Consider the following 23,249-nt stretch of genomic DNA (forward strand, 5'->3'; position numbering starts at 1 on the left):
TGTGTGCATCATCTCTTAACTTCTTTGCAATTAACAAATACACAAAATAGATCACAGACAAGACCACTGAACCATTGTGAAGTACTGTTCAAGTATTGCCTAATCCAATTTCTTTTTGAGACCAAGAATTTGGCCCATGTGAAAAAATGTGTTCTACTGAATCATTTTTATTTCCCAGGAAGTTGAACGACATCCCAACTTCACAACAGTAGCAAAGGGCTTCACTGCAGGCATTTGGACTCTCAAATATTTTTATCAAAGTAAAGACACCAAATATTTGAAGTCTCTCTATTTCTTTGAATCTAAACTATACGTCACAAACTACTACTAGCTTAGGCTGTGATTGATCATTCATCCCTTATTGAAAAGAATTATCAATTTGTTCCTCAACTGCTTTTTGTTATTGCAGCCTGTCTTATCAAGAGGCAGCAGAACTACAGAGCTGAAGAGTACACAAGGCAGGTTTAATATCCTGATGGAAGCAAATCACTAGAAAGGACTGAATTTAGTGCAGCTGGTCCCTTCAGGAACAATATTGCAACGTTGTCAAGTAAATTGCAATACAGCACTCACATTCTATCTTAGTGAGTTAATGAGGACTGAATTTTTTTCATAGATCTTACAAAAGATGTTGAAGAATAGCTTCATATCTCTTTGGCACATCCTGATCCATGCACAGAAAAAAGCATTTCTTGAACTCTCATTGAGGATAAAGTACCCATGGGAATCCTCATGTATTCATACATGGTCATTAATCTTCAAATGTTATTTAACACACTAGGTATAATTGGCAGAAACCTGAGCCGAAACATTTTAATATGCGGAAAAAGTTTGAAAGATATTCTTTATTGACTGCAAAGGCATATAACTTAGAAGTTATTTAAAAATAATTATTTAAATTTAAAAATATTTAAATTGAAATTTTAATTTTCAGAAGCTTATAGATAGAAAAAAACAAACAGAATGCCATGTTCTTTTTACTAGGGATTTTGTGCAGAAAGAAGTGTCAAGTTTTACTTATGTCAGTATAACAAAGCAAAGAAACCAAGTCAGATATAGCAGCAAGTTATTTTTTAACCATTTATGTAAGATCTTTCACCTTAGCACCAATATGAATAAAATGGAGCATGTCCAAAGAATACAACACACAGGAGACAAGAAGCAGTGAGTGAGATGTTTTCTCATCTAAATATGGAGGTAAATCTAAACACAAAGGCTGTAAAACCAACAAACTTAAAGGTGTCCAGGTAAAGTACAGCTTAGGTCCATGATGTGCTGGTATAAAAACTGAATTATTCCAAAAATTAAAGAAGCTATCAAAGGAAAGATTCAGGAACTCAGATAATAAAAGACAAATATTAAAAGTGGAAGTTTGTGAAGCACTAAGCATTTATATGAAATGTGAACAGTGCAATATCCCTCTGCTGAATCCAACTCCAGATTTCACTAGAACCCTTTGTAGCTTCATAATTCATTCTCTGAACCCGGGGATTGAAAAAGAGAAGATTCCTTGGTTGTGCAGTCCTTACAAAAGGAGACATCACACTTGGCCTCTGGAACTCACCCATTTCTACTTAGTGAAATGGTTTTTTGTCATTTTCTCCAATTCACTTTGAAATGATGCTAATGGTAGTGCAATGGAGTATCTGTCAGATTTATGGTGGTAATATTTTGTGGAAATTTTAAAGTACTTTTTAAACTGAGATCTATTTGAGGCCAAAATTCAAATTTTGAAGAATTTCAGTTTGACAGCTTCTGCTGCAAGAAGCCAGCAGTGAAACAGGTCCTCAATCAATACCTTGCAACTATTTTCCATGTGTTACCTAGTGTCAGTAAGTGAGGAAAGGCAAAATTCCAAAGTAGGACTATAAGTAATTTTGTTCAGAAGAGAAATTCTTATGTTCAATGTAGCAGCAGCAGTCTTTCACAAAGAATTAAATGCAGCACTAGGTCACCTGTTTTGGAAGTTGGAAGTCAAATTTTCAGATTTCAGTCCTGTTCCTTCCATCCAACATAGAAGAACCTGTGTTATTTTCTGTATATTATCTTCTCGCCCCTACGTATTACTCTTTTTTTTTTAACAAACCTGTCTCAGCTTCTGAAAGTCTAATTTTTTTTAAGTATATACCAGCAGTTTCTAATAGCCTAATTCCAAATCTACAGAAAAATTTTGCAAGGCAAAAAATTTTTGCAACTTTATCTTATAATTTTTCTTGCTTTTTCTTCCAAATGAAAAACAGGGATTAATTTAGATAAACTGCTGGACACCTAATACAACACTTCAAGATTTTTATTCTCATCTTTTAAATGAAACCTGGAAAATTAGAAGCTTGCTATTAACGGATGCTTAAGAGTTCCTATTCAGTTCTAAACCAATGGAATAAGCATAGATATTCCTGCAGAATGTGAGAGGTATATTAAAATAATTGAATTTTCTTTACATATTTTGCATGCTACTGTTAAACACAATGACAAACAATAAAACCCACAAATACTATATTAAAAATATAGGATGAATACTTACCTTTCTCTAATAAAATCTGCTAAATCCTTTGTTGACAAATGTCCATGTTTCATATTGTGATAGAGGACATCAAAGCCATTATTCCTTTCTCCCTAAAGATAAACAGAAAGTAGAACTATGAAACACAACATGCTGAACCTTTGCATTTTCATAACTACTTTTCATTTTAATCTCTTCATCAGGAAGTCAATTATTTCTAATGTGTCTGCTTTTTAGCAATTGTTAAAAAGTTAGTTCCCACGAATCCCATATGTGTAAACTAACCTAAGATTAGCTCAGCTGCTACCACTACCTTTCTATCTCCATATTTCTAGGCTATAGTCAAAGACATTTTTGTTGTAGATTTCTAGGAGTCTTGTATTCTTTCACTTCCCATCACATTAAACACATACGAAATACCATACTCTCCATTTATCCTCTCATCTCTTTCATTATTTTACATGAACTAAAGTTCAGTTGAGATTACTTGATATCCTACTTCCCCAATCCTTCACATTTCTCTTCTCCAGCTTTTTGTAAAACCGGTTAAAAAAATTACTAATCTTTTCCTTCTCACTCGTAGCTTCTCTGTCTATTCTTAAGTTTAGTTTTAAGACATTTTCCAGTGAGTAAGGCACACCTCACTATTAAAACTGAGACACTGCTCTAAGCACTGACTAATAAACTCAGCCAGCTTATGACCTCTGGCACTATGATGAACTTCCTCCTTACAGCAAAAAGCAACAACAGAAATGAAAGGAAGGCAAGACACAGCATAATAGCACTGCTACTATTAAAGTTTTCCTGCCAGACTATCCATTCCCCTTCCTCTTCACAAAAGCTTCAGATCCATAATGTTGCTTCTATATAAGGTGCGAATTGCACCCTCAGGAAAACTGCATGCATGTTCAGAGTGGAAGGGAAAGAAGAACAGGATGGTATAGCATAGGATGGAATAGACTATTTCAGCTGGAAAGGATCTACAGTGATCATTTAGCCCAAATGACTGAGCACTTTGGAGAAGACCAAAAGTTTAATCGTGGTGTTGATGGCATTGTCCAAACATCCCTTAAATACTGACAAGCTTAGGGCACTGATTACCATCTCTAGGTACCCCATTCCAGTGTTTGACCACCCTCCAAGAATAAAGAAATGCCTCCTAGTGTCCAATCTGAATCTTCCTCGGCACAGTTTTCAACCATTCCTACATGTCCTATCCTTACCTCCCAGGGAAAGGAGATGGGCATCACACTCCCAATTTCCCCTGCTCAGGAAGCTATAGAGAGCAATGATGTCACCCCTCAGTCTCCTTTTCTCCAAACTAGACAAGCCCAAAGTCCTTAGTCGCTCCTCACAGGACATGTCTTCCAGCACTCTCATCAACCTTGTTGTCCTCTTCTGGATGCATTCAAATAGTTTCACATCATTCTTAAAATCCTGAACTTTTAACAAAGGCAGGTCTATACTGTCAGTGAGAAAAGCCCGAGAATTTGGGCTTATACCCTTCCAAACATTTCTGCCTGTTCAGTTCTGCAAAAATTTGTTTATGCAACCATAAAGCAAACCTTATCAGGGAAATTATACAGCTTGAAAATAAAGCTGGCAAACAAACCAAGAATCACTGATCCAGATCACTGCAAGGAAACAAACAAGCTGTATTGCTCAGCAGAAGAGGGGGGGCTAGGAGGAGAAGGCATGCAGGGATCTGACGTCTTTAAATAAGGAGAAGCAGTCATGGGTGGATGGAAAAACTTCACAGCAGCCATGGTATTAAGACCATTTCCACTAAGTTTCAAGTTGCCTTAAAGGACACCATAGAGAGACACATAAATTTACAAACAATAGATAACTGAAGGCAATTTGATACAAATTACTAGTCAGGATTATTTGCTTTATTTCTTTTCCAAGCACAGGGAAAAACAAACCAAAGAAAAAAAAAACCTACACCTTAAAAATTATAGTTTCCATGGTTGAAGTAAGCTGTAACCTGAAAAGGTGCACCAAAATTCAGATTAGTTTGGTGTAAGTGCAATTACAGTGCTATACTTTTTATAGAAAAAGTATAAACAAAACTAAATACAACAGATGAAAATGCAGCAAACTCTAAAAGGACTCTCCACAGAGAAAGGCTTTTATAAACTTGAAAAGTAAAAGAAAGAAAAGAACACTGATTAGTAGAAAATGCAACTTTATTTAAATGTTGTCCTACTCAAATACCAGTCTAAATAGTTTCTTTCCCCTTTCACCCCTATTTAAACATTTTTCTTTGTAGTTTAAAGCCTACAATAACTCTGAATACTGGTGCACTAACTTATTAACTTTATGTAGTTACTTAATATAAACCCTGAATGCCACTGCATTGTAATTAAGACTTCACTGGTACTTTCAATTAGAATACAGAATATAATTCTTATTTCTTCTCCAAAGTTGGTACTGTACCCAAATTTACAGATAAACATTTACAAATAAATGTTAGCCATTTCTTCCTGAAAAACTAATAAAATTCTCCTTTGTGAAATGTTTTTTGCTTTAAGGTGTTTCTTCTGGCTAAACCATCATGTTACCAAAATGTGCTGAACACAGGCCACTTCTAAACTTTTCATAATGGAAGCTTTTAAAGGGGCCTTTTCTACATGGAGTTCTATAAATTTCCTGCCAATTTAGAAATGCAGGAAGGGTAGCACAGCCATGACCCAGCCTCTGGCTGCAGCGTTCCTGATAAACCGTCAGAAATGTAACCACACAAATCTTTAGAGAATGAAATGAGCCTGAGCAACCAACTGCCATTATTATCTTGTTCTCTAACTGTAACTGAAGGTTACTGCAAAGGAAATAGTTTTTCCACTTAAATTAGGTCTTCTAATCAGCCTTATTATTTTTCATGACTTCACAATGAATAGTAGAAAGCATGACAGAGAAACAGATCAGATACCTTCCTCAGCCGAGTCCCCTGAAAGCCTCATCTCTTATACACTATCAATGGTTATCAGAGGTTAAGAACCTATGTGCAAAAGACATTAAAGTTTAAACAAAGCAGCAAGTCAAAAGCAGGCTCACAGATTTGAGGGCCTATTTGATTTAAGTCTGGCACACCTAAAGACATATCTTCACTTGTAAATATAATGTGAAGTGTAACGTATATTACCTGTATCAAGCTCTATCTAAAAGCACAAACATCCAGACTTCAAAACTCGTCACATGACCAGAAGTTCTGACAACTAACCTGATGATGATTCTTCTTGTGTTTGGAGACATACACATACCCAACCCAAATTAAGTACAGTGGCTCAATGCAGAGAGGCAGATGTTCTGCTTTAGAAAAAACTATACAGTCTTTCCACAACTTCTCCATTCCATAGTTATATTAATGAAGAGCAGCAATCAGAGTTAAGGCTCTGTATTCTGTACAACAAGACAGATGTATGTGGTGGGAAAAGGAGAAGTTGTTCAATTTACAAAAGCCAAGTATTTATCCTCTTACATGCACATATGCCATCAATACTGTTTGTGTTTTGGTTGTCTTTTCTCAACATTTCTCCTTCCCACACACACTGTATAGAATTCTGGAAATTTTGTGTCTTAGACACCTTTCTTCATTTTTATTTGCTCCTTCCTAGTGGCAACAGTAATAGTTGTGATCACTGGAAGACCAGTACTAGCTTACTTAAAAATAAATTAATGCAGCATATACCAGAGGGAACTGATGAAACTTTGCACTCCCATTCATAAGCAATTACCATTCACTGGTATAACAAACATTTAAGTCAGATGCAGATTCTTCTTCCCTAAGTCACATAGTGGAGAAAGACAATCTTCTGTTGTCATGTATAGTATCAGGCTCTAGGTAACAGATTTCCAGATCACTTTAAAAGACCATTCTGAATGTCATTTTGTAGGTAAACTACCATCTGTTGAGGGTGATCCTGTCATTACTCAATAAAAAACAAATGTAAAAATGTGTATGAGAGTGCAAAATGTAAGTCTCTCCCTATAGGTATCATTTAATTACTCTGAAATCCATTAGCAGTTTTCTCCTCCTTACTCAGAGCTAACAAAACTCTCTTCAGAAGATTGTGTTTGATCTGAGATTTCCTATACTATACTACTGTAAGAAATCTCTCCTGTATCTACAGCACAGATGTCCCCCGAGAGCAAGCCATTAGAGAAAGCAATCAAATACAAGTAAACAATACAATACTTCAAATACAAGTAAACACTTAAATAAACCTACAACAAAGCATTACTGACCAACTTTGTACACAAAACAAATTAAGTCATGGAAAGCAAGAGCAACCAGTCCTTCCATTTCCCTTCATCAAGAACTAGTTTCAAAGATTTCCTCATGGAAATGAAAGTAGCCCTGTCAGCAAATGTGTAGTCACAAATCAGCATTTCCATGACTTGTGCATAACAGGAAACACATTACAGGAACTCTGTGGGACTGAACAACTTAAAATACTTCACATTTTTAAGAATAAGTTTCTTTGTTGCAATAAAAATTCTGAATTTAAAATCTCCATTTAGTACAATAGCCAGAAATTTCTAGGCAAACTGCAGCAGCATTTATTTTCTATATTTCAAATCAAATAGTTTGAGTGCAAGCTCTGTCTCCTTTGGATTAAAACTGTTCAACATTAACATCTATTAGTGTAAAAAGGTTACACCATTTTCTATTTACCCAGTACAAATAAATGGTTACATTATGGTGACTCTGACTGGTCAGATACTAAATTCAGGACTATGTAAACTCATTTTAAATGCTCTGACAAATACTGTTGGCATGTTCTTTAAACTGTTAATCCTTGTTGCAGTTTCAAATAAATAACATGTCTTCCATGCTTTCCACCTAGAAAATAATTTAATTTAATGGGCCTATTACACATAAAAACACTATATGTGATTAATATTATTGTCTTACATTTTTTGAAAGTTACCTATCTGCAAGTTTCAATTTATGAGTATCTGAAAGAGCTGAGAGCATTAAAATGTGAAAGAAAAGCAGTCACCGGATAATGAATTCACATTCACACATAAAGCATTCACACAGGTAATGAATACATCATCTTCAGTTCTGAAAGTTTTGAGAAGACTGGACACAAAAACAACCTGTCAACTTCAACCTGTCAACTTCAATTCTTCCTGCTTCAAAATATCAAATAAAGATCAGCTCCAGAAAAGCTCTATGCATATGAGGAAGGACAAAGATTTCCCACCATATATAGGTAACTAAAAATATTTTTTAACTAACAGGTGGAAGGCTGCCAACTCACAGTACATGCACTCTTACAGAGAGGATACTAAGTAAATATTGCACAACAGGTCTCCTGAAACAGAGCATCCAGCTGTATGCCCAGCAGAGGAGTAGTGCACACAGACATACGGATATAATTCCAGATGTCAGCATGACAAGTCTTTGTGCCACTCTTATACTCACAAGTTTGTAAGACAATACATCTTACCCTTAAGAGAGAAAGCTTCTTCACAAAATTATAATTATTAAACCAGTATACTGCCAACCTTTATGCTCTACAAAAAGTATTTGGAAAAAAACCAAAAAACCACGAATCATCAACACAGCCATTCTCAAAAGCTACAAGCAAAGCAATCAATTAAAAACTTTTTTTTAAATTTTCAAAGCCAATTTATACACGTTTTTATATGCCAGAACTTCCAAAGCACAGTTACACAGAACTTCCAATAGAACTATTCACAGAACTTCCAGTTCATAGAACTTCCAATAGCTTAATTAATTTTGTTAATTTTAAACACTTCATAAACAACCAGTGACTGGTTTGGAAGGTGCTTATTTTTCTTGACTTGTCAGTAGTTATTCCTTTAAACTATGTCATAAGAATCACCTGCACTGGTCAGTTTAAATACAACATCAAAGTCTAAGCAATATTTTCTGTTAAGAAACCAATAAGTCAATGATAAACAACACTTTCTATACTCCTATACCAGTAACAGTGTACTCAAAGTGACAAAATGTAGCTATGTTTAACAGAAATAGTTTATGATAGTGTTACCTTTAAATTATGACATTGTTTTGATGTAGCATATACACTGCAGCAAGCATGCACTGTTTTATGACAATACTAATTAGGAGTTGGGAATATTTGGACATGTGACTTGAATGCATAAAACTCAATTATAAGAATCAAAGCCACTTATAGCCTGTACTACTAGTTCATAACTTGTGATACCCAAAAATATCCTCCTGGCTTGAAAATTGCTCTAGAATGTCATCCTGCATTAGCAGACCCTTACATTTTTCAAATGATAGCAAATTTTTAAAGTGACAGTAGAGGTCTCTGTACTTCAGCTCTACACATCCTCAAAACAATCTTATTTGTCAATCTCATTGACCTCCTACAGAACACTGAAGACTTAGCAGGCTCATCTAATTTTCTTGTATCCTCTAACAACAACAAAACCAAAGTGTGTAACTATTTAAACACTTTCAAAAGCAGTGCAAGAGGAAAGCCTCAAGACAATTTTCAAGACTTACAACAAAGAAGGTAAGATTCGTTTTGTTTACATGAGCACATTCAGGAAAACAGCAGCTTAAATAGTGTGTAAGAAAATGATACACTCATACATATGCCACTCCCCTTTACTGGAAAAATCATTAAAGTCCCTTAAGTTTCTGATCTCTTTTCCTGTTACTTATAGCAAATTACTAAATTAAGGGAGAGTACCATACAACTTAAGATCCAGACTTCTATTTCCAATGCACAATTTCAGTTGCAAGTTTATGCCAACATCTATGTCAAATAATTGAATATTAATTATGTTTTGGATACCTTTTAAATCACTGTTTTATAAAGCATAACTATCCTATTCCACATTTCAAAAAATATTTTGTCTGGGGTTACCTGGAAGAGTAAGGAAGAAATGACAACACAATCCTTCTGAAATTCTACACACTACTACTTTCCTTGCAAATTTCTCTTATTTTTAGTCATCATGCATTCAGTGCATTTTCATGTATCTTCTAATTCCCATCTTAACTTTCTCAGCACAATTCAGAGCCTACATGGATTGCTTCCCAAGTCTTCCAAAGCAGTAGCAATTCTGAACAATAACCTATTCTGAAATATTAGTGCAAATGAAGATAACTAATGATTAAAAATGCACAAACCTATAATTTATGTCTACTTCTGAGGATATACAGAAACTCAATACTTTCAGATTTTCAAATCCATCATTACAGTTAATCTTGAAAAATATTCACCTACAGCAGGAAAGAAGGTGCATTCCCTATTCCTTTTAACACAAAATAAAACCCTGTCTATGGTATCACAAAAATTTCTTGGTGAAATTTTGCAAGTTAAGACCCTGTATAATGTCTTTGTCATCATCACAAGACAAACACAAACTTCTTGTCCTACCTCGTGTCATTTCTGACATATGAGAAAAACCTGTACCAACAGAAGGAATCACCCATGTCTTGACTCACTGGTAACCCACACTAGGGGTTTTGCTAACAAAGCTATAGCTAGAGACTCTTTAAAGCAGAAAAATGGGAATCTGAGGTAGATAACTTTTACATAGATATCTTCTACTTGCTGGAAGCATTTGTGAAGACACAGACGTGGAAACAGAACATATGGGAACGGCCCACTGCCTTCACCAATTTAACTGACTTACTAACAAAACAAAACACAACTGATGAGACAGTTAAATGAACATACCACAGTACATAACAAAGCTTAATAGAAAAGCTCAATTTCAGTTGTGATAGCTGAATAAATGACTTCTGTTTTGCTTTAATCTTAGGAGAAAACAGAAGCTTTTCCAATAAAAATGAATCTTTTAGTATTAATTTTAATCTCATTTTAATGAAAAATAAAATTCTTCCACATGTTACTTTAATACTGATCTCCCCCACTGAGGCTTCAAATTAAGCAGATTTGTATTTGTAAGAGAGCAAATCTAGTCTCTTGGGTCATTAAATTTTAATAGTATGTTGAAAGCAAAGGAGTCAGAACTAAACACAAGATTGCAAACAAAACACAAACTTGAGCTATGCCTTATATTCAACAACAGGGTAATTGTGAAATTAGTTTTTCCTGAACTTTAAGCATAACTGCTGCTTACAACTGCAACAACGTCCGTCTAAAGATATTTTGTCTCTTTTTCACTTCAGTCTCAAGCGATAACAATTTTTATGTTTCTGCTACTTCTTGGTAGAGAGGCATACAAAAATTAAATAAGAAGAAGCTTTGTAAACAGTCCGGTGACTACGAGAACACTTATTTTAAGGTTTCAAACTAGCAATGGTCACAATGAAAACAATGAAATTTCACGCGAAACTCAATCCATTTAACTTTTTTATCCATATGTATTTCCCATTTCAAAAACCAGATATCTGCGCAGAGATGACTTACAAGCCCGCACGTCCAAAGGAAGCTGGAAAGCCTCTTGTTTCCCTAAGCCGGCTGTGGCTCGGCCGTACCTCCTCACGGGCACACGGACACGAGCTACCGGTACAAAAGCGCGGAGCGCCGAGGCGCAGCTCTGCCTTGGCGTGAAGCAAACGTGAAGCTGCGACAGCCCGAGCCGTTCTCCCGTACAGCACCAAGCGTCACAGCAGCCCGGTCACCCCAGGCACCGTGCTGACTGCGAGCGCCGGACCCCGGCGCGCACAGGGGCGTCCGCGCACCCTCGGCCCAGCGCTTCACGGCAACCGTGCTATCCTGTCCCATACTGTCCTATCCTACACCACCCATCCCTCTTCCCGCCGTCGCTCCGCAGCGGAGCCCCAGCACGGCGGCGCGGGCAGGGCCGGTGGTCCCCTTGCCCTGCCGCGGCTGCAGGAACCCCTCTCACCGGGGCCCAGCCCCGCCGGGGCGGGCACGAACCCGCCGCCGCCAGGCCCCGGCCCAGTCCCGGGGGTGGCGTAAGAGCCGAGCTGCTCTCGCAGCGGGGACTGCGGCTGCCCCGCGCCGCGCCCTGCCCGTTCCGCCGGCGGCGCGGCGTTACCGGCCCGCGGCGCTGCCCTACCCAGAAGCTCTCCACGAAGTACGCCATCCTTCCCCCGCCGCCCGGCCACCGGCGAGCCCGGCCGCGGCCGCCGCAGCCGCCGAGACGCGACGGAGGAAACGGGCGCCGCCGCCGCGTTCCGCCCTTCCCGTGACGGAGCAGCCGCCGCTCCCGGCCCGGCCCCCCCCGCGCCTGCGCTCGGCCGACGGCGCTGTGCGCAGGCCCGGCAGCGCGGGGGGCGGCGGGCGCCCTCCGGCGGGGGCGGGGGGAGCCGCGGCCGGCAAGCTCGCGAGGAACCCCCGCGAGAGCCGGAGAGCGCCGGGAACGGCACGGCACGGCACGGCACGGCACGGCACGGGGAGCGGCACGGGGAACGGCACGGGGAGCGGCACGGGGAGCGGCACGGCACGGCACGGCACGGCACGGGGAGCGGCACGGGGCACGGCACGGGGCACGGCACGGGGCACGGCACGGGGAACGGCACGGGGAACGGCACGGGGAACGGCACGGGGAGCGGCACGGCACGGCACGGGGAACGGCACGGCACGGGCAGCGCCACCGCCACGAGGAGACCACGGCCTGCTCTGGGAAGGGTCCTCACGCAGAGGGTGGCTGGGCACTGGTAGAGGCTCCCCAGGGAATTCGTCACAGCGCCAAGCCTGACGGAGATCAAGAAGCGGCTGGACAACGCGTGTCGCGAGAACACGATGCAATTCTTGAGGATGTTCTTTACGGGGCTGAGAGTTGGACTCGATGATCCTTGTGTCCCTTCCAACTCAGAATATTCTGTGGTTCTGTGAAGTGGCTTCACAACCAAGTCGTATTCCAGCCAGGTAGGGTAAGGTCCTTGAAAGCAAGGTCTTTGATGATGACTAGTCCTGCAGGGAATTTTGCTGATAAAGCATAGTCAGCCCTCCTAACAGCATTGCTCCACAGGATTTTACAGTTCCAGTGGCATGCTCCTAACAAAGATGCACCTCATCTAAAGCCAAAGTGTCTGGAGAAACTGATTAATTCAGATCTTCACCTTCTTCTGTGACGGGTCAGTCTGTAGACCCTTCATGGCTCAATATAGAGTATTAGCCAGTGGGGGTGATGCTAATTATTGGTCCAGAACACAGGGCCACTCAAGTGCCACCTGTGGCCAATCTATATCTGGAGTGTTCCTTTTCCATGTGTGTGTATGTGTGTATATATATATATATATGTGTGTGTGTGTATATATATATATACATAGATAGATAGTCTTTGTTGCAGAGTCTTTGTGGCACTCCGGAGAGTTCCTGTTCTACCTTAATAGGATGATTCCTTGCCCAAGGTAGCAGTTATGTTTTCATTATCGACCAAAAACAGGGGGCCAGGTCTAAGCAGCAATGTGAGGGGCTGCAGCTCATTGCCCAGTGCAAACATGTGGCAAGTGCTTTATCCCAACCTGACCTGTGGTTTTGTCAGCACAAAGTTTTATCCAAACCAGAAAAAGTAAGATGGTGATATTGTCAGATGGGTGTTCAAGGAGCTCCCCTCCCTTATGGAAACCCTGTTAATTCTGGTGTGAAAAACCTCACCTTCTTTCACGTTGACACTAATGGTTTTTGTACCTTGTTCTGTATGTTATTAGGTAAGGCATAGAGCAGAACTTTCAAGTCATCCCTCAGAACCTGATGAATTTACCAACTTGTATCAAATTTATGCTGCTTAAAGACTTCCATGAAAGAAAATGGTTAGGAGAAATGTAGTTCAGAAGTTTACAAAGCTACAGAATTTCATCTACCTTTACTACAGATATTTTTTTGTGGAGGATGAGCAGTATCATTCTGAAATGGTATTACAGTTACTGGTAAATGGCTATACCTTTAGTCCATCACTTCTGTAGCTCCACAGTGAGTTTAGAAATTCCATTCTTTCTAGCAATGTTCTCCCAAAGTTCTAGTGTATGCCCAATTGATAAGTTGTCAATACAGAGAAAACTCCTGTATCTTTCACACGACAAATTTCTTTAGAAGTCCCAAGACTATTAGATCTGGATCTCTCTCTTTTGATAAAAGGAGCATGTGTACTGTCATTTTAAACAGTAATAACATGCTGTAGTGATATGGATAGGTAAAACTTTACAAAAGGAAGCCTTGTAAAATCATGGCTCACTCCTGTTACTTTGGCTAAGTAGAAAAGGCTGCTGGGAGCGACTCAACAGAGTTAGAGATAGAAAAACAAGCTGTATAACCATTGTGTGTTCACATCGTTGTGTATGGTGGTTGGTTGAATGATGTTTGTTGTATTTTAGAAGTACATAACTGATAAAAGGCTAACTGCTTAAAAAGACCTGGTTTTTGCAATAAAAGAGTTCTCTTTTGCACCTCTCTAGGGACTCTGCATTGCTCTGCTTTGTAACACTATGGGACTATATTTTTGAAGAACACATCTTTAGTCCTCTTTTTACTTAATATAAGTAAGCAGTCTGCATTATGATCTGTTCCGGAAAAAAAAAAGACATGGTTATAGTACATTCTGCAGTGTGCATTGCAATCTGTAAGGATGTACATGAGGACAAACAACAGATAAATGCCACATGAGCAGAGCTGAAGCTTCCCATTGCATAGCAGATAGAAATACACCTTTCACAGGACGGATACTATGCTATGATGGAAGGAGTTCACTTGTATGTTTCACAGAAAAGTTCCTGTCTTCCATATTTTCAAAGCTATATAGTTCTCCCTTATGTGCTGCTATACTAGATGAGAATCAAATGTTGCAGCTCTTCCGCAATCTACCACGACAGAAATAGCAAACCCATCCTCAGGTTTTCAACAGCTTTCCACATAAATGTGAGTGAAATGCACAATCTTAATGTTAAGGCAAGCTCCTACATAGGTACAGTTATACAGAAAAACACTTTGATCTGTATCATGATCAGAACAGAGATAACATTTCGAGATTTTTCTACATAGAGAAATCCATAATGGATTACTAAATGTGGAAACAATGTCCCTTTTTCTGGAAATCCCTGATCTGTATGTTAGTGAAGTCTTTGAAAATACTTTGCAATAGTGTCATTTACAGTTCTTTAATCTTATCTTCTTCCCTAAGTATGCCAAGGACCAGATACTAGGTTAGGTAGTTAGGTAGACTCGTTATCCCAGTACAGTCATTCTTTTGTTCTTCTCCTGTAATGGACGCAAAGAGAAAGGGACATTATTTTGAAAGCCATTAATAGACAGTGAGTCCTCTATAATAAAACAAGAATTCCTTGCATATTTTCAGCAGTGTTCTCAGATCAAAATAGTTTTCTGGATTCGTAATTTTTAATGGTTTAGAAAAGCAGTTCCTCTCATTGTCTACACGAGTGTAAGGTTAAAGAACCATCACAACAAACCTCACTGGAAGGGTATGAAGAACTAAAGAGACATCTTAGCTAGACTAGTTCACCAGTTATATTTTATGTCTCGGTTTTAAAGAATTAAAGGAGAAACACTCTGGAATGAGTAGCTTCCCTTTATAGGCTTAACCAACCTTTTCCACCAATAAGGAACAAATACGACTAGAATTGAAAAAATAAGAATTTACCAACAATCGGAACAGCAACAGGCAAAGAATAACAGTAAACAACTGCTAGATACAATATTGCTACATCTCTCGGGGTACCTTCCTGCAAAGATGGCCCTCCCCAGCCAAGCATGTCTCATGGACAAAGGGAAAAAGAGTGCCAGTCCTCCCTCTGCTCCCTGCTCTGCTTATCTCCCTGATGGCTGGAGCTGGCATTCTCCGGATGGCATTCTCCGGATCACAGGGCTAGAACTCCTGGAGGGACTTCACTTTTCTCTTGCAGGAGACGGTAGGGCAGGCAAGGCAGGACAGCTGGGCTGGGGTGGCTCGCGGTCTTCTCTCCTCGGCCAGGCGCCGCTGGTGGAATTTGCCCTGAGGCAGACCAAGACCACTAACTGCAGCTTCTCTGAGATAAATGAAAAAAAACAAACCCAAAAGAGAACCCAAAGCCGAAAAGCTTCTGTCCACACTGCCCCGGCTCTACAGCAAGAAGCCAAGAGCCAAAAAAAGCAGCCAGAGTGAGAGCTCTGCCTCAGCAAAAATGAAGAGCCCAGCAAGGCAAAAATCAGGCGGTCAAAGAGGCCGAGCTGCCTGCAAAAACCGATTTAAAAAATACTCACAGTACCACCCTCCCTATTTCCATTTTCCGGCTGCAGGGCAGTAACAAATTTTGGGCACAGATAGATCTGGAATACAGTAACGTTCTGGGTTACCCATGGCAGAAAATAATGCTAGGGTTTTTTGTTGTTGTTTGTTTGTTTTTAAGTATGGCATTTGGCATTAATATGGATTGAATACCTGTTAAAGGAGTCATTGTGCTCAGTTCCTCTTACAGAAAGAGTATCCCTGATTGTGCAGTTCACTATCTGCATCTCCACATATCTGTTCTCCCGTATTTCCAGCTTCTAATTTTGTATGTGTTAATATTAACATTTTCAACAGAAATAAAGGTTGTATTTTGGTTTTACTTATAGCAACTAAGTTAATTTGTTTTATGTCTAAGCTATCTGAAAATTAATTATAAACTCTAAGTAAAATAACTGTATTCAATTATCAGTAAAATACATGAATTGCACATACTAATTTTAAGATTAAAAAAAAATAATCCAATTACCAAAAATAACACTGATTATTATATAACTTATTGCCATAATGAGTTGCCAATGAGCTAGCTGAAATGTAAAGATGCTTATAAATTAAGAAAGATTCAGATAAAATGTATACTCTAACATTAAACTTTCTCTTTAAAAGAGGATTTGAAGAAGCAGATGGAGGTATTTTATATACCATATAAGTATTTCATGTACTACATTGAGAATATGCCCTGAATTGCAAGCAGCAGAAGGGGATATAAAAAGCCAGAGCTGTTCATCACTGTGGTGGAGAACAAAAGATGAAGTGAAGGCAGAGTGAATTGTTAGCAAATTCCTTTTCAGAAATTGTTTCAGTTTGGTCAGTACTATCAGGCTACCTTTTAAATCCTACCTTGTAGGATTTAAAAGCCACCAGGATTACGTTCTAACCAAGCAATGGTACCTGCATATCTGCAGACACTACTGAGAAGTTTAATAATTCACTTGCTTATGACCTACATATTACCTTCATTACTAGACAATTACAGCAGCCTTTCTGTAGTGTAACAAAAATCCCATAGGCAAAATGCCAGCACTGGTAAAACTTAGGAAAAAAAATCTGAAAAAGAGATTATAAAGTTAGCAGTAAATACAGCTAACTTGAAGTAATTTATTCAAAGGGAACTCTTCCAGATATTCTTAATACAGGCTAAGTCCTTTTCTGAAATACATGCATAAACTGAAAATGTAGTCTGATGAAAGAACATTGCTGGGATTAGGGCCTACATCACACTTTTGGTAGGATGGGTTTTTCTAATGTTATTTCTAAGTATTAGATGAACAAAAATATTTGTCAACAAAGTCATAGCCGTGTTATTAGAGTAAGAGATAAACTGAATTTCTTTAAACCAGGTGCAATATTTCATCAAAGTTATTTCAAAGTAAGGAATAATATACATGTTTTGTTGAAGATTTGCAGCAACTTTTAATGGTGGTGTTTCCTACATCCCTGGAATTATGGATTCCATTAGGCTGCATCATCTGTACTCACTGTATACTTAACTGCACGCTTCTATTATCTGGACACCAAGCTTGATTGTCTCCCATTCATTAACTCAATTACTTAAGTTATGAAGCCAACAGCATTGTTTCACAATGAGTCACTTGGTCTTAATGGTCTGCCTTTATAACTCTTCCACCAAAAGCATGTCTCATTAAATCAACCATCAATCAAATGGGAGGCTCAGAAAGTCTTAGTAAACATTAGCAACAACAAACCAGAACAGCTGAGTGGTTGAAGATTCCATTTTGACTTCTTGTCCCCTTTCAGTCCTGCATGAAAAATTCTGGGAGATGGTTCTAACATATTCAGGAGGTGCATTACTTCAGTAACACCACACTGAAATTTTTAATTTATACTCTATGTAAGATGGGGAATTAACAGGATAATTATTATGCAACTGTACCCTAGAGTACATTCAATGTTTAGTTGAACTTATATTCTTGACAATTTAATATTTTTAATACTACATGGATGCTTACCGACCTGCAAATATGTCAATGAATGAATTTGGAGCAGCAGCTTATTTGCAGTCAACTAGTAATAACCTAAATGAAAAAAGAAGACTGATGTATTTAATGCACTGAAAGTCAATGAAAAGTGAAGAAACATGAAGTGTTTAGAAGAGCAAGCTCTGAATGTACAACTACTTAGCAGCAAAGTGCTCCATGGTACACCACCACCTGTGGGGGTGCTCTGATCACAAAGATCTTCGCTCTTGTTATAATATACAAAGAAAAGGTAATTGGTGGAAGGGTATGAAGCCAAGCTAATAAGATTATATGGTATCTCAATAAAGTGTTCTTAGGACAGCATATATAAGAATAGATGGTACTTGTGTTCTTAATAAACCAAAGACAGCTTTTCAGTATTACTCTAACAGAAGAGCAATTGCTTGAGATTGAGTTAATGCAAGACAGTAAATTAAATAATGAGATATTGGTCCGGACAGGTATTTTAGCTGCCTAGATAGGAAATAGCCAATGAAATATTGTGAAAAAAGTGAAATGACTTGGCTATACAAATCCTTAATTTTTAACATTACAAATCGTCAGTATGAACAGGATGGTCAGTGAATGTCTTGTATTTGGGTAAAAGTAACACTATGTGAAAGATTCTTACCTTTGATTCTTAACATCCACAGACTGACACACTGATGCCTACCTACTGGCAGCCACCAGGTTAAGCAAACAGAAAAAACGTGTGAACTTCAGTGTCCTTGTCACTCCAATAAAACTCTTAAAGCCTAACTCCTGAAGATGTGTAGTAACAATTTAGAAGGCCTCTTGTCTGCTCACACAGAAGACATTGGAAGTTTATTTTTTGTTTTGTTCTTTTTATGTTTGTTTTTATTTTTAATGTGTTTTTTCTGTGCTTGTTGGTTTGTTTTAAAGGTACAAAAGTAGCCAAGATGCCTATAGGTCTTAATCAGAATAACTAAACTCTGAGTTATTACATCAGGCAATTGTCTGTGTTAAAACACCGCCTTTCTTCATGGAATGAGAAACAGTTACTTGACTGAGTGAATGCTAGCCACACAACTGAGAGCTATGGTCTAAGGTTCCAGCTGGCTTCCAGCTGCTTTTGGCCCAGTGATGAAAACAGGTTTGGTGTGCAAAGATAAGGAGGATGGAGATAAACAAAATTAAAACTGCCTACATATTCCTATGGCAGAGTATTACTAGAGAAAGTGATGCAACTGTCTTTCTTAGTGCCTTATGCTAAGACATATAAAGAATTTTTGAAAATTAATACTTTAATTTTTAATTTGTCCAGTGGTTAATGTGATTTTCCAAAGCTACAAGGAAAAGATGCACATATTTACACACGATTCCAAAATGTTTATTTGAGCATGTACATTTCAGAATGAAAAACATGTATGCAAGACAATGACCATCAATACATTAAGGAGAAAAAAGCCCCACCATGTAAAATTACTCAAAACCTCCATTTGAGATAAAGATTTTATTAGAAGAAGACACTGAAAGATATGTTTCTAGGAAGAAAAATACATATAAAAAATTAAGTTTTAAAACAGTTTTCCACTATTTTTTGTGATTTAGTTCATATGAAAAATCCTTTTTTAATGGTATCCTTCACTATGTTTTGAGTTTTCAAACTACAGAACCCTTTAGTTTCTATACCTGTAAGCCACAGAAACTTCTCAGTAAGTCAAAATAAATGTAAAGCTAAAAGATAGCTTGAGAAAACTGTAAATTAAATATACACTACCCTGTAAAGACATTACTTAATAATAATTTCAGGGTAAAAGGACAGTAAGTAAGTCTCACTTCCCCTTGTGTAATTTATCACAGAAATAAAATTCTATTTGGTATTTCTATTAAACAAAGAAGGTGCAGAGAGAAATAATGGAAAATTTAAAAATATTTGCAATAAGTTACAGTAACACTGCATGTTATCCAAATTAACCCGTATGCTTTAGACACAGGAAGACTTTGAGTTCCCCTGTATATTTCATAGAGGAAATTTGTGACAATTCACTTTGCCAAGGGGCACAAAGAAAAGGAAAAAATAGGTAAAACTGTCAGTATAACAACATTTTATTTCCTTTTTTAAAATATATTTTGAAGTATGGAAATATATATTTCCATATATTTCAAAATTATAAATTAAGATTTGAAAATTAATATTTATACCTGAAGACACCTATATCTATAGAAAAAGATAAATAAATATATATATACACCTCCATTTTAATTTTCACAATTTAAACTGAAGTCTGGTAGACAAAGCGTTGATGTCACCAAAAAAATCCCCTGAAAAACCATGACTCAGAAATAATTCCTTATATGTCTTCACTTATACATCTATGTATTAACACATGTGCAGAATAATTAGATCTGCTTTGCTTAAATTGGATGGATTATAGGAAATGACTTAATTTTAAGTCTGTCATTATTCAGATTAACATTTGGATGTCTTTTGAGAGGTTTCAATAGTCTATACTGCTAATTTTATGCAGAAAAAGGATACAATGTCTGTGAAAGATCAGTCCTTTATAATGCAGTCTGTTTCATTTTGAATCATTCTGGGATAAAAATTACCAACAACTAGTCTGTGAGCATACTTAACATACATAAATTATTTTCTACACACTGCCTATTGAAATGCCTCTTCACTTGAATACAACTTTAAATGTGTTTTTTTTTTAATAAATACCATGACGTACAATTATGTTAAATCTTGTGCACCTTTCCACAAGCTTTGCAGCATTCATTTCCTATACTCAAAAGGTACTTCATCCTTTTAACGTTTTTAAATTCAGGTAGTAATTAACCTCAGACTCAAAATTAGAGACCACGGCTTAAAATCAGGTGTTGAGCTGATAGTAGAAGACTTGGACAAACTACTGACAGCAGTATGCTGTAAGAACATAAGGTGAGTGAGAATACCTCTTTGAAAGTAAGCTAAACTTCTCCAATCCCCTCTTACAGAGCCACTGATGTGTTCAGCCACCACAAACTGGTATTTCTGCTAAGCAGCTTGGTCTCTACACTGCTATTCCATGACCTTCTCTTGTTTCCGGAAATGGAAGTCCTTCATTTAAACAGAGCTTCAGCCAAGTGTGCAAGCAATTAGCTTCTACTATAAATTTCATTGTAGTATTTACATCTATGCACTTTATTGCTACATTAGTCAGTTGCTTATATACTGTAATGACTAAGTTCAATAAAATGGTCAATAGATAAGCAATCTGTGCTAGACATATGCCATGGTCTAAGTTGTCTACATGCTATTGACCAACTGTTAAAATTGGAAGCGAACATAAAATATTCAACTCCACATGACTGGACTGAAAGAAATTCTTGTTTCATATTTTAGAGACTTCTAAACTACAGAACTTCCTAAATTTCTATAAGGACAGCTCTTTAAATAGTTTGTATTACCATGATCCCATGAAAGCTAGATATAATTAGACTAAGACCACTGCAAATTTTGGTTCAAGGTCTTGAATAATTGTAATTTATTTCTAGTTTACTCATTGTTTAATTATTCACATTATTGATAGCCCAGGAAATAAGTACAAAGTTTTTCTCCCCTTTCCCATTTGGTCAGACTTAGCAAGTATCAACTGTTTCAAGAAACATAGTTAATGTAACATTTCTCAGTGGTAAAGCAGTTACCAGTTATCACTCAACAGGTTATAATTTCAATCCACCTAAACCTCCTTTTTCATACACTGATCTAGCCGTAAGCAGCACGATGTATCTAAACTAAGCTAACATTAAATTATCCAAAGACTATGCTCTTTCAGATAAAACAAAAATCCTTAATTCAGAGATTCTGGTATCTACACATATGAATTAGAAGAGTGTACTATTGGGTCAGGCAAAACATAAATTGAACAATAGATTTTAATAATTCATCAAAAATTGGAATGCAACATCTATATTTCAACAACTTTATTAACATAGTCAAGCAGTGATTAACATTCACATCTATTATGTCACATCATACAAATGTAAATACAAAATTACTACAGTACAATATATATTCTCTGCATGATCCAAAATATTTGGTGGCCCCAAAAACTCTTTTAAAATTCAGCAGCTTATCAAAAATTAAAACCATATTCTATTTAAAATGAAGTTCTGTTAGCACATAGGCAGACTTCAAGAAATATCACTCAATTTAGTACAGTTTGAGAGGTTGCAGGAGGATATGTTTGAAGGAAACATTCCAACATTGTGGCAGATACAGAAACATAGGATTTAAAGCTTTCAAGCAAAACTTATACAACCTAAGTTGTCAGCAGAAAGATCTGGTCACCTTTCATTTAAAACTGTTTTGTGTACTTCATCCAATTAAAAATTTTAGAAGTCTCTAGTATCACTAAGTCAGACAATGTACAACATAACTATCCATCTCTTTCCACACAAAAAGATACTACACTGCAGATTTCAACAGCCAAATAAACCTCCTTATACCAATCTTTCTATTCTCATTGCTGTCCTCACAAAAAAGACACAAACCTTGTTAATTTTGTTGCTCACAAGAAATAAGGAAATAGATACCTAAAGTGAAAGTAACACAACAGAACAAGTTTATAGAAAAATGATACTATACTGTAAGCGCTGAATTCTTTGAGATGTAGATTTGGCTTACTTAAAGCATACTGTAACACCACACAGGGATTCATCCTATAGAGTAATTTCAAACTTCCCTCATTTACGTACATTCAAGCAAGTGAATATCACTATTTTAGCAGAATATACAAGGCAAGTAAGAGAGTACTTGCCTCAGTTCCCCATTTAAAACTGGCTTGCTCCAACCGTTAAGTGCAAAGAGCAAGCATCAGTGGCAGAAAAAATGCAGTTTCTACTGGAGAATACATAGAAGACTGATGGATATAAATCATCCTGGAGAATGCATAGGTGAGTGAAATACATAGTTACTGAACAAGCTTTATTTATTCAAGGTGAGGTTATGTAATATTATAACAAATATGTGTGCAAACTACATCAGCATCTATCTGAGATTAACTGTAGAATATTTTGCCATTTCACTGTAGAGCTTAACCTTCATCTAAGATAAAAAGTCACACTTTAGACCCTATATAAAAGCTTTGTCATCCTCATGAAAGAGATAGTATGGAAGCAGTTAGTGTTAAGTTACAACTTCTTTCCTTGAAAAGATCTAAAAGATTTCCAATTTAATGTTGCATTTAAAGCATTTTTAAAGAAATATTTCCGTTGTTTGACTATGATTGCATTCTCCTTAAGGGAAGAACAGTTTTGCACCTTATCTGTTAATACATTCAATATGAATAATATAGGTGAAGCAAAAGCCATTATTGTCCCACAGTAGAAGGTTAATTTAGAGTTAGTTTAAGACAAAAGGAGCTGCCTAAATGAAATACATAAACTGATAAAATTACAACACATTTTTATTAGCATGTGTTCTGAACAAAAAGGGTACAAGAGTATTCACCTGAGATAAAACTAGTATTTCAATATTTCTAAGTAGCATTGAGTTTTGCTTGAGGAAAGCCACTTGAAGTTTTAAAAGATACACTTTGCTATTGTACAATATATGCAGTTTAAGTAATTAAGACTGATGCTAACAT

At 37.4% G+C, this 23,249-nt stretch overlaps 1 protein-coding gene and 1 long non-coding RNA gene across 7 annotated transcripts in view; one reads left to right on the forward strand and one right to left on the reverse strand.

Moving 5' to 3' along the window:
* Window positions 1-11,659, reverse strand: part of FCHO2 (FCH and mu domain containing endocytic adaptor 2) — an 82,862-nt gene extending 71,203 nt beyond the window's left edge. For 3 of the 6 annotated variants that reach the window (XM_064405191.1, XM_064405190.1, XM_064405189.1), the window contains exons 1-2: window positions 11,510-11,659; window positions 2,525-2,616 (exon numbers count right to left, since the gene is read on the reverse strand). In XM_064405191.1, coding sequence (XP_064261261.1) covers window positions 2,525-2,616; window positions 11,510-11,536 — 119 coding nt within the window. In that variant the 5' untranslated portion in view covers window positions 11,537-11,659. Of the gene's footprint in view, window positions 1-2,524; window positions 2,617-10,893; window positions 11,021-11,509 lie in introns of those variants that run through there. The other 3 variants (XM_064405196.1, XM_064405195.1, XM_064405193.1) reach the window with 2 other exon arrangements.
* Window positions 11,660-11,944: 285 nt separating this feature from the next.
* Window positions 11,945-20,875, forward strand: LOC135291167 (uncharacterized). The gene is made up of 2 exons (XR_010354036.1): window positions 11,945-12,321; window positions 20,617-20,875. It is a non-coding gene; the product is annotated as an uncharacterized LOC135291167 (long non-coding RNA).
* Window positions 20,876-23,249: the final 2,374 nt, after the last annotated feature.

The sequence above is a fragment of the Passer domesticus genome, chromosome Z (genome assembly GCF_036417665.1).
Source record: "Passer domesticus isolate bPasDom1 chromosome Z, bPasDom1.hap1, whole genome shotgun sequence".
NCBI lineage: Eukaryota > Metazoa > Chordata > Aves > Passeriformes > Passeridae > Passer > Passer domesticus.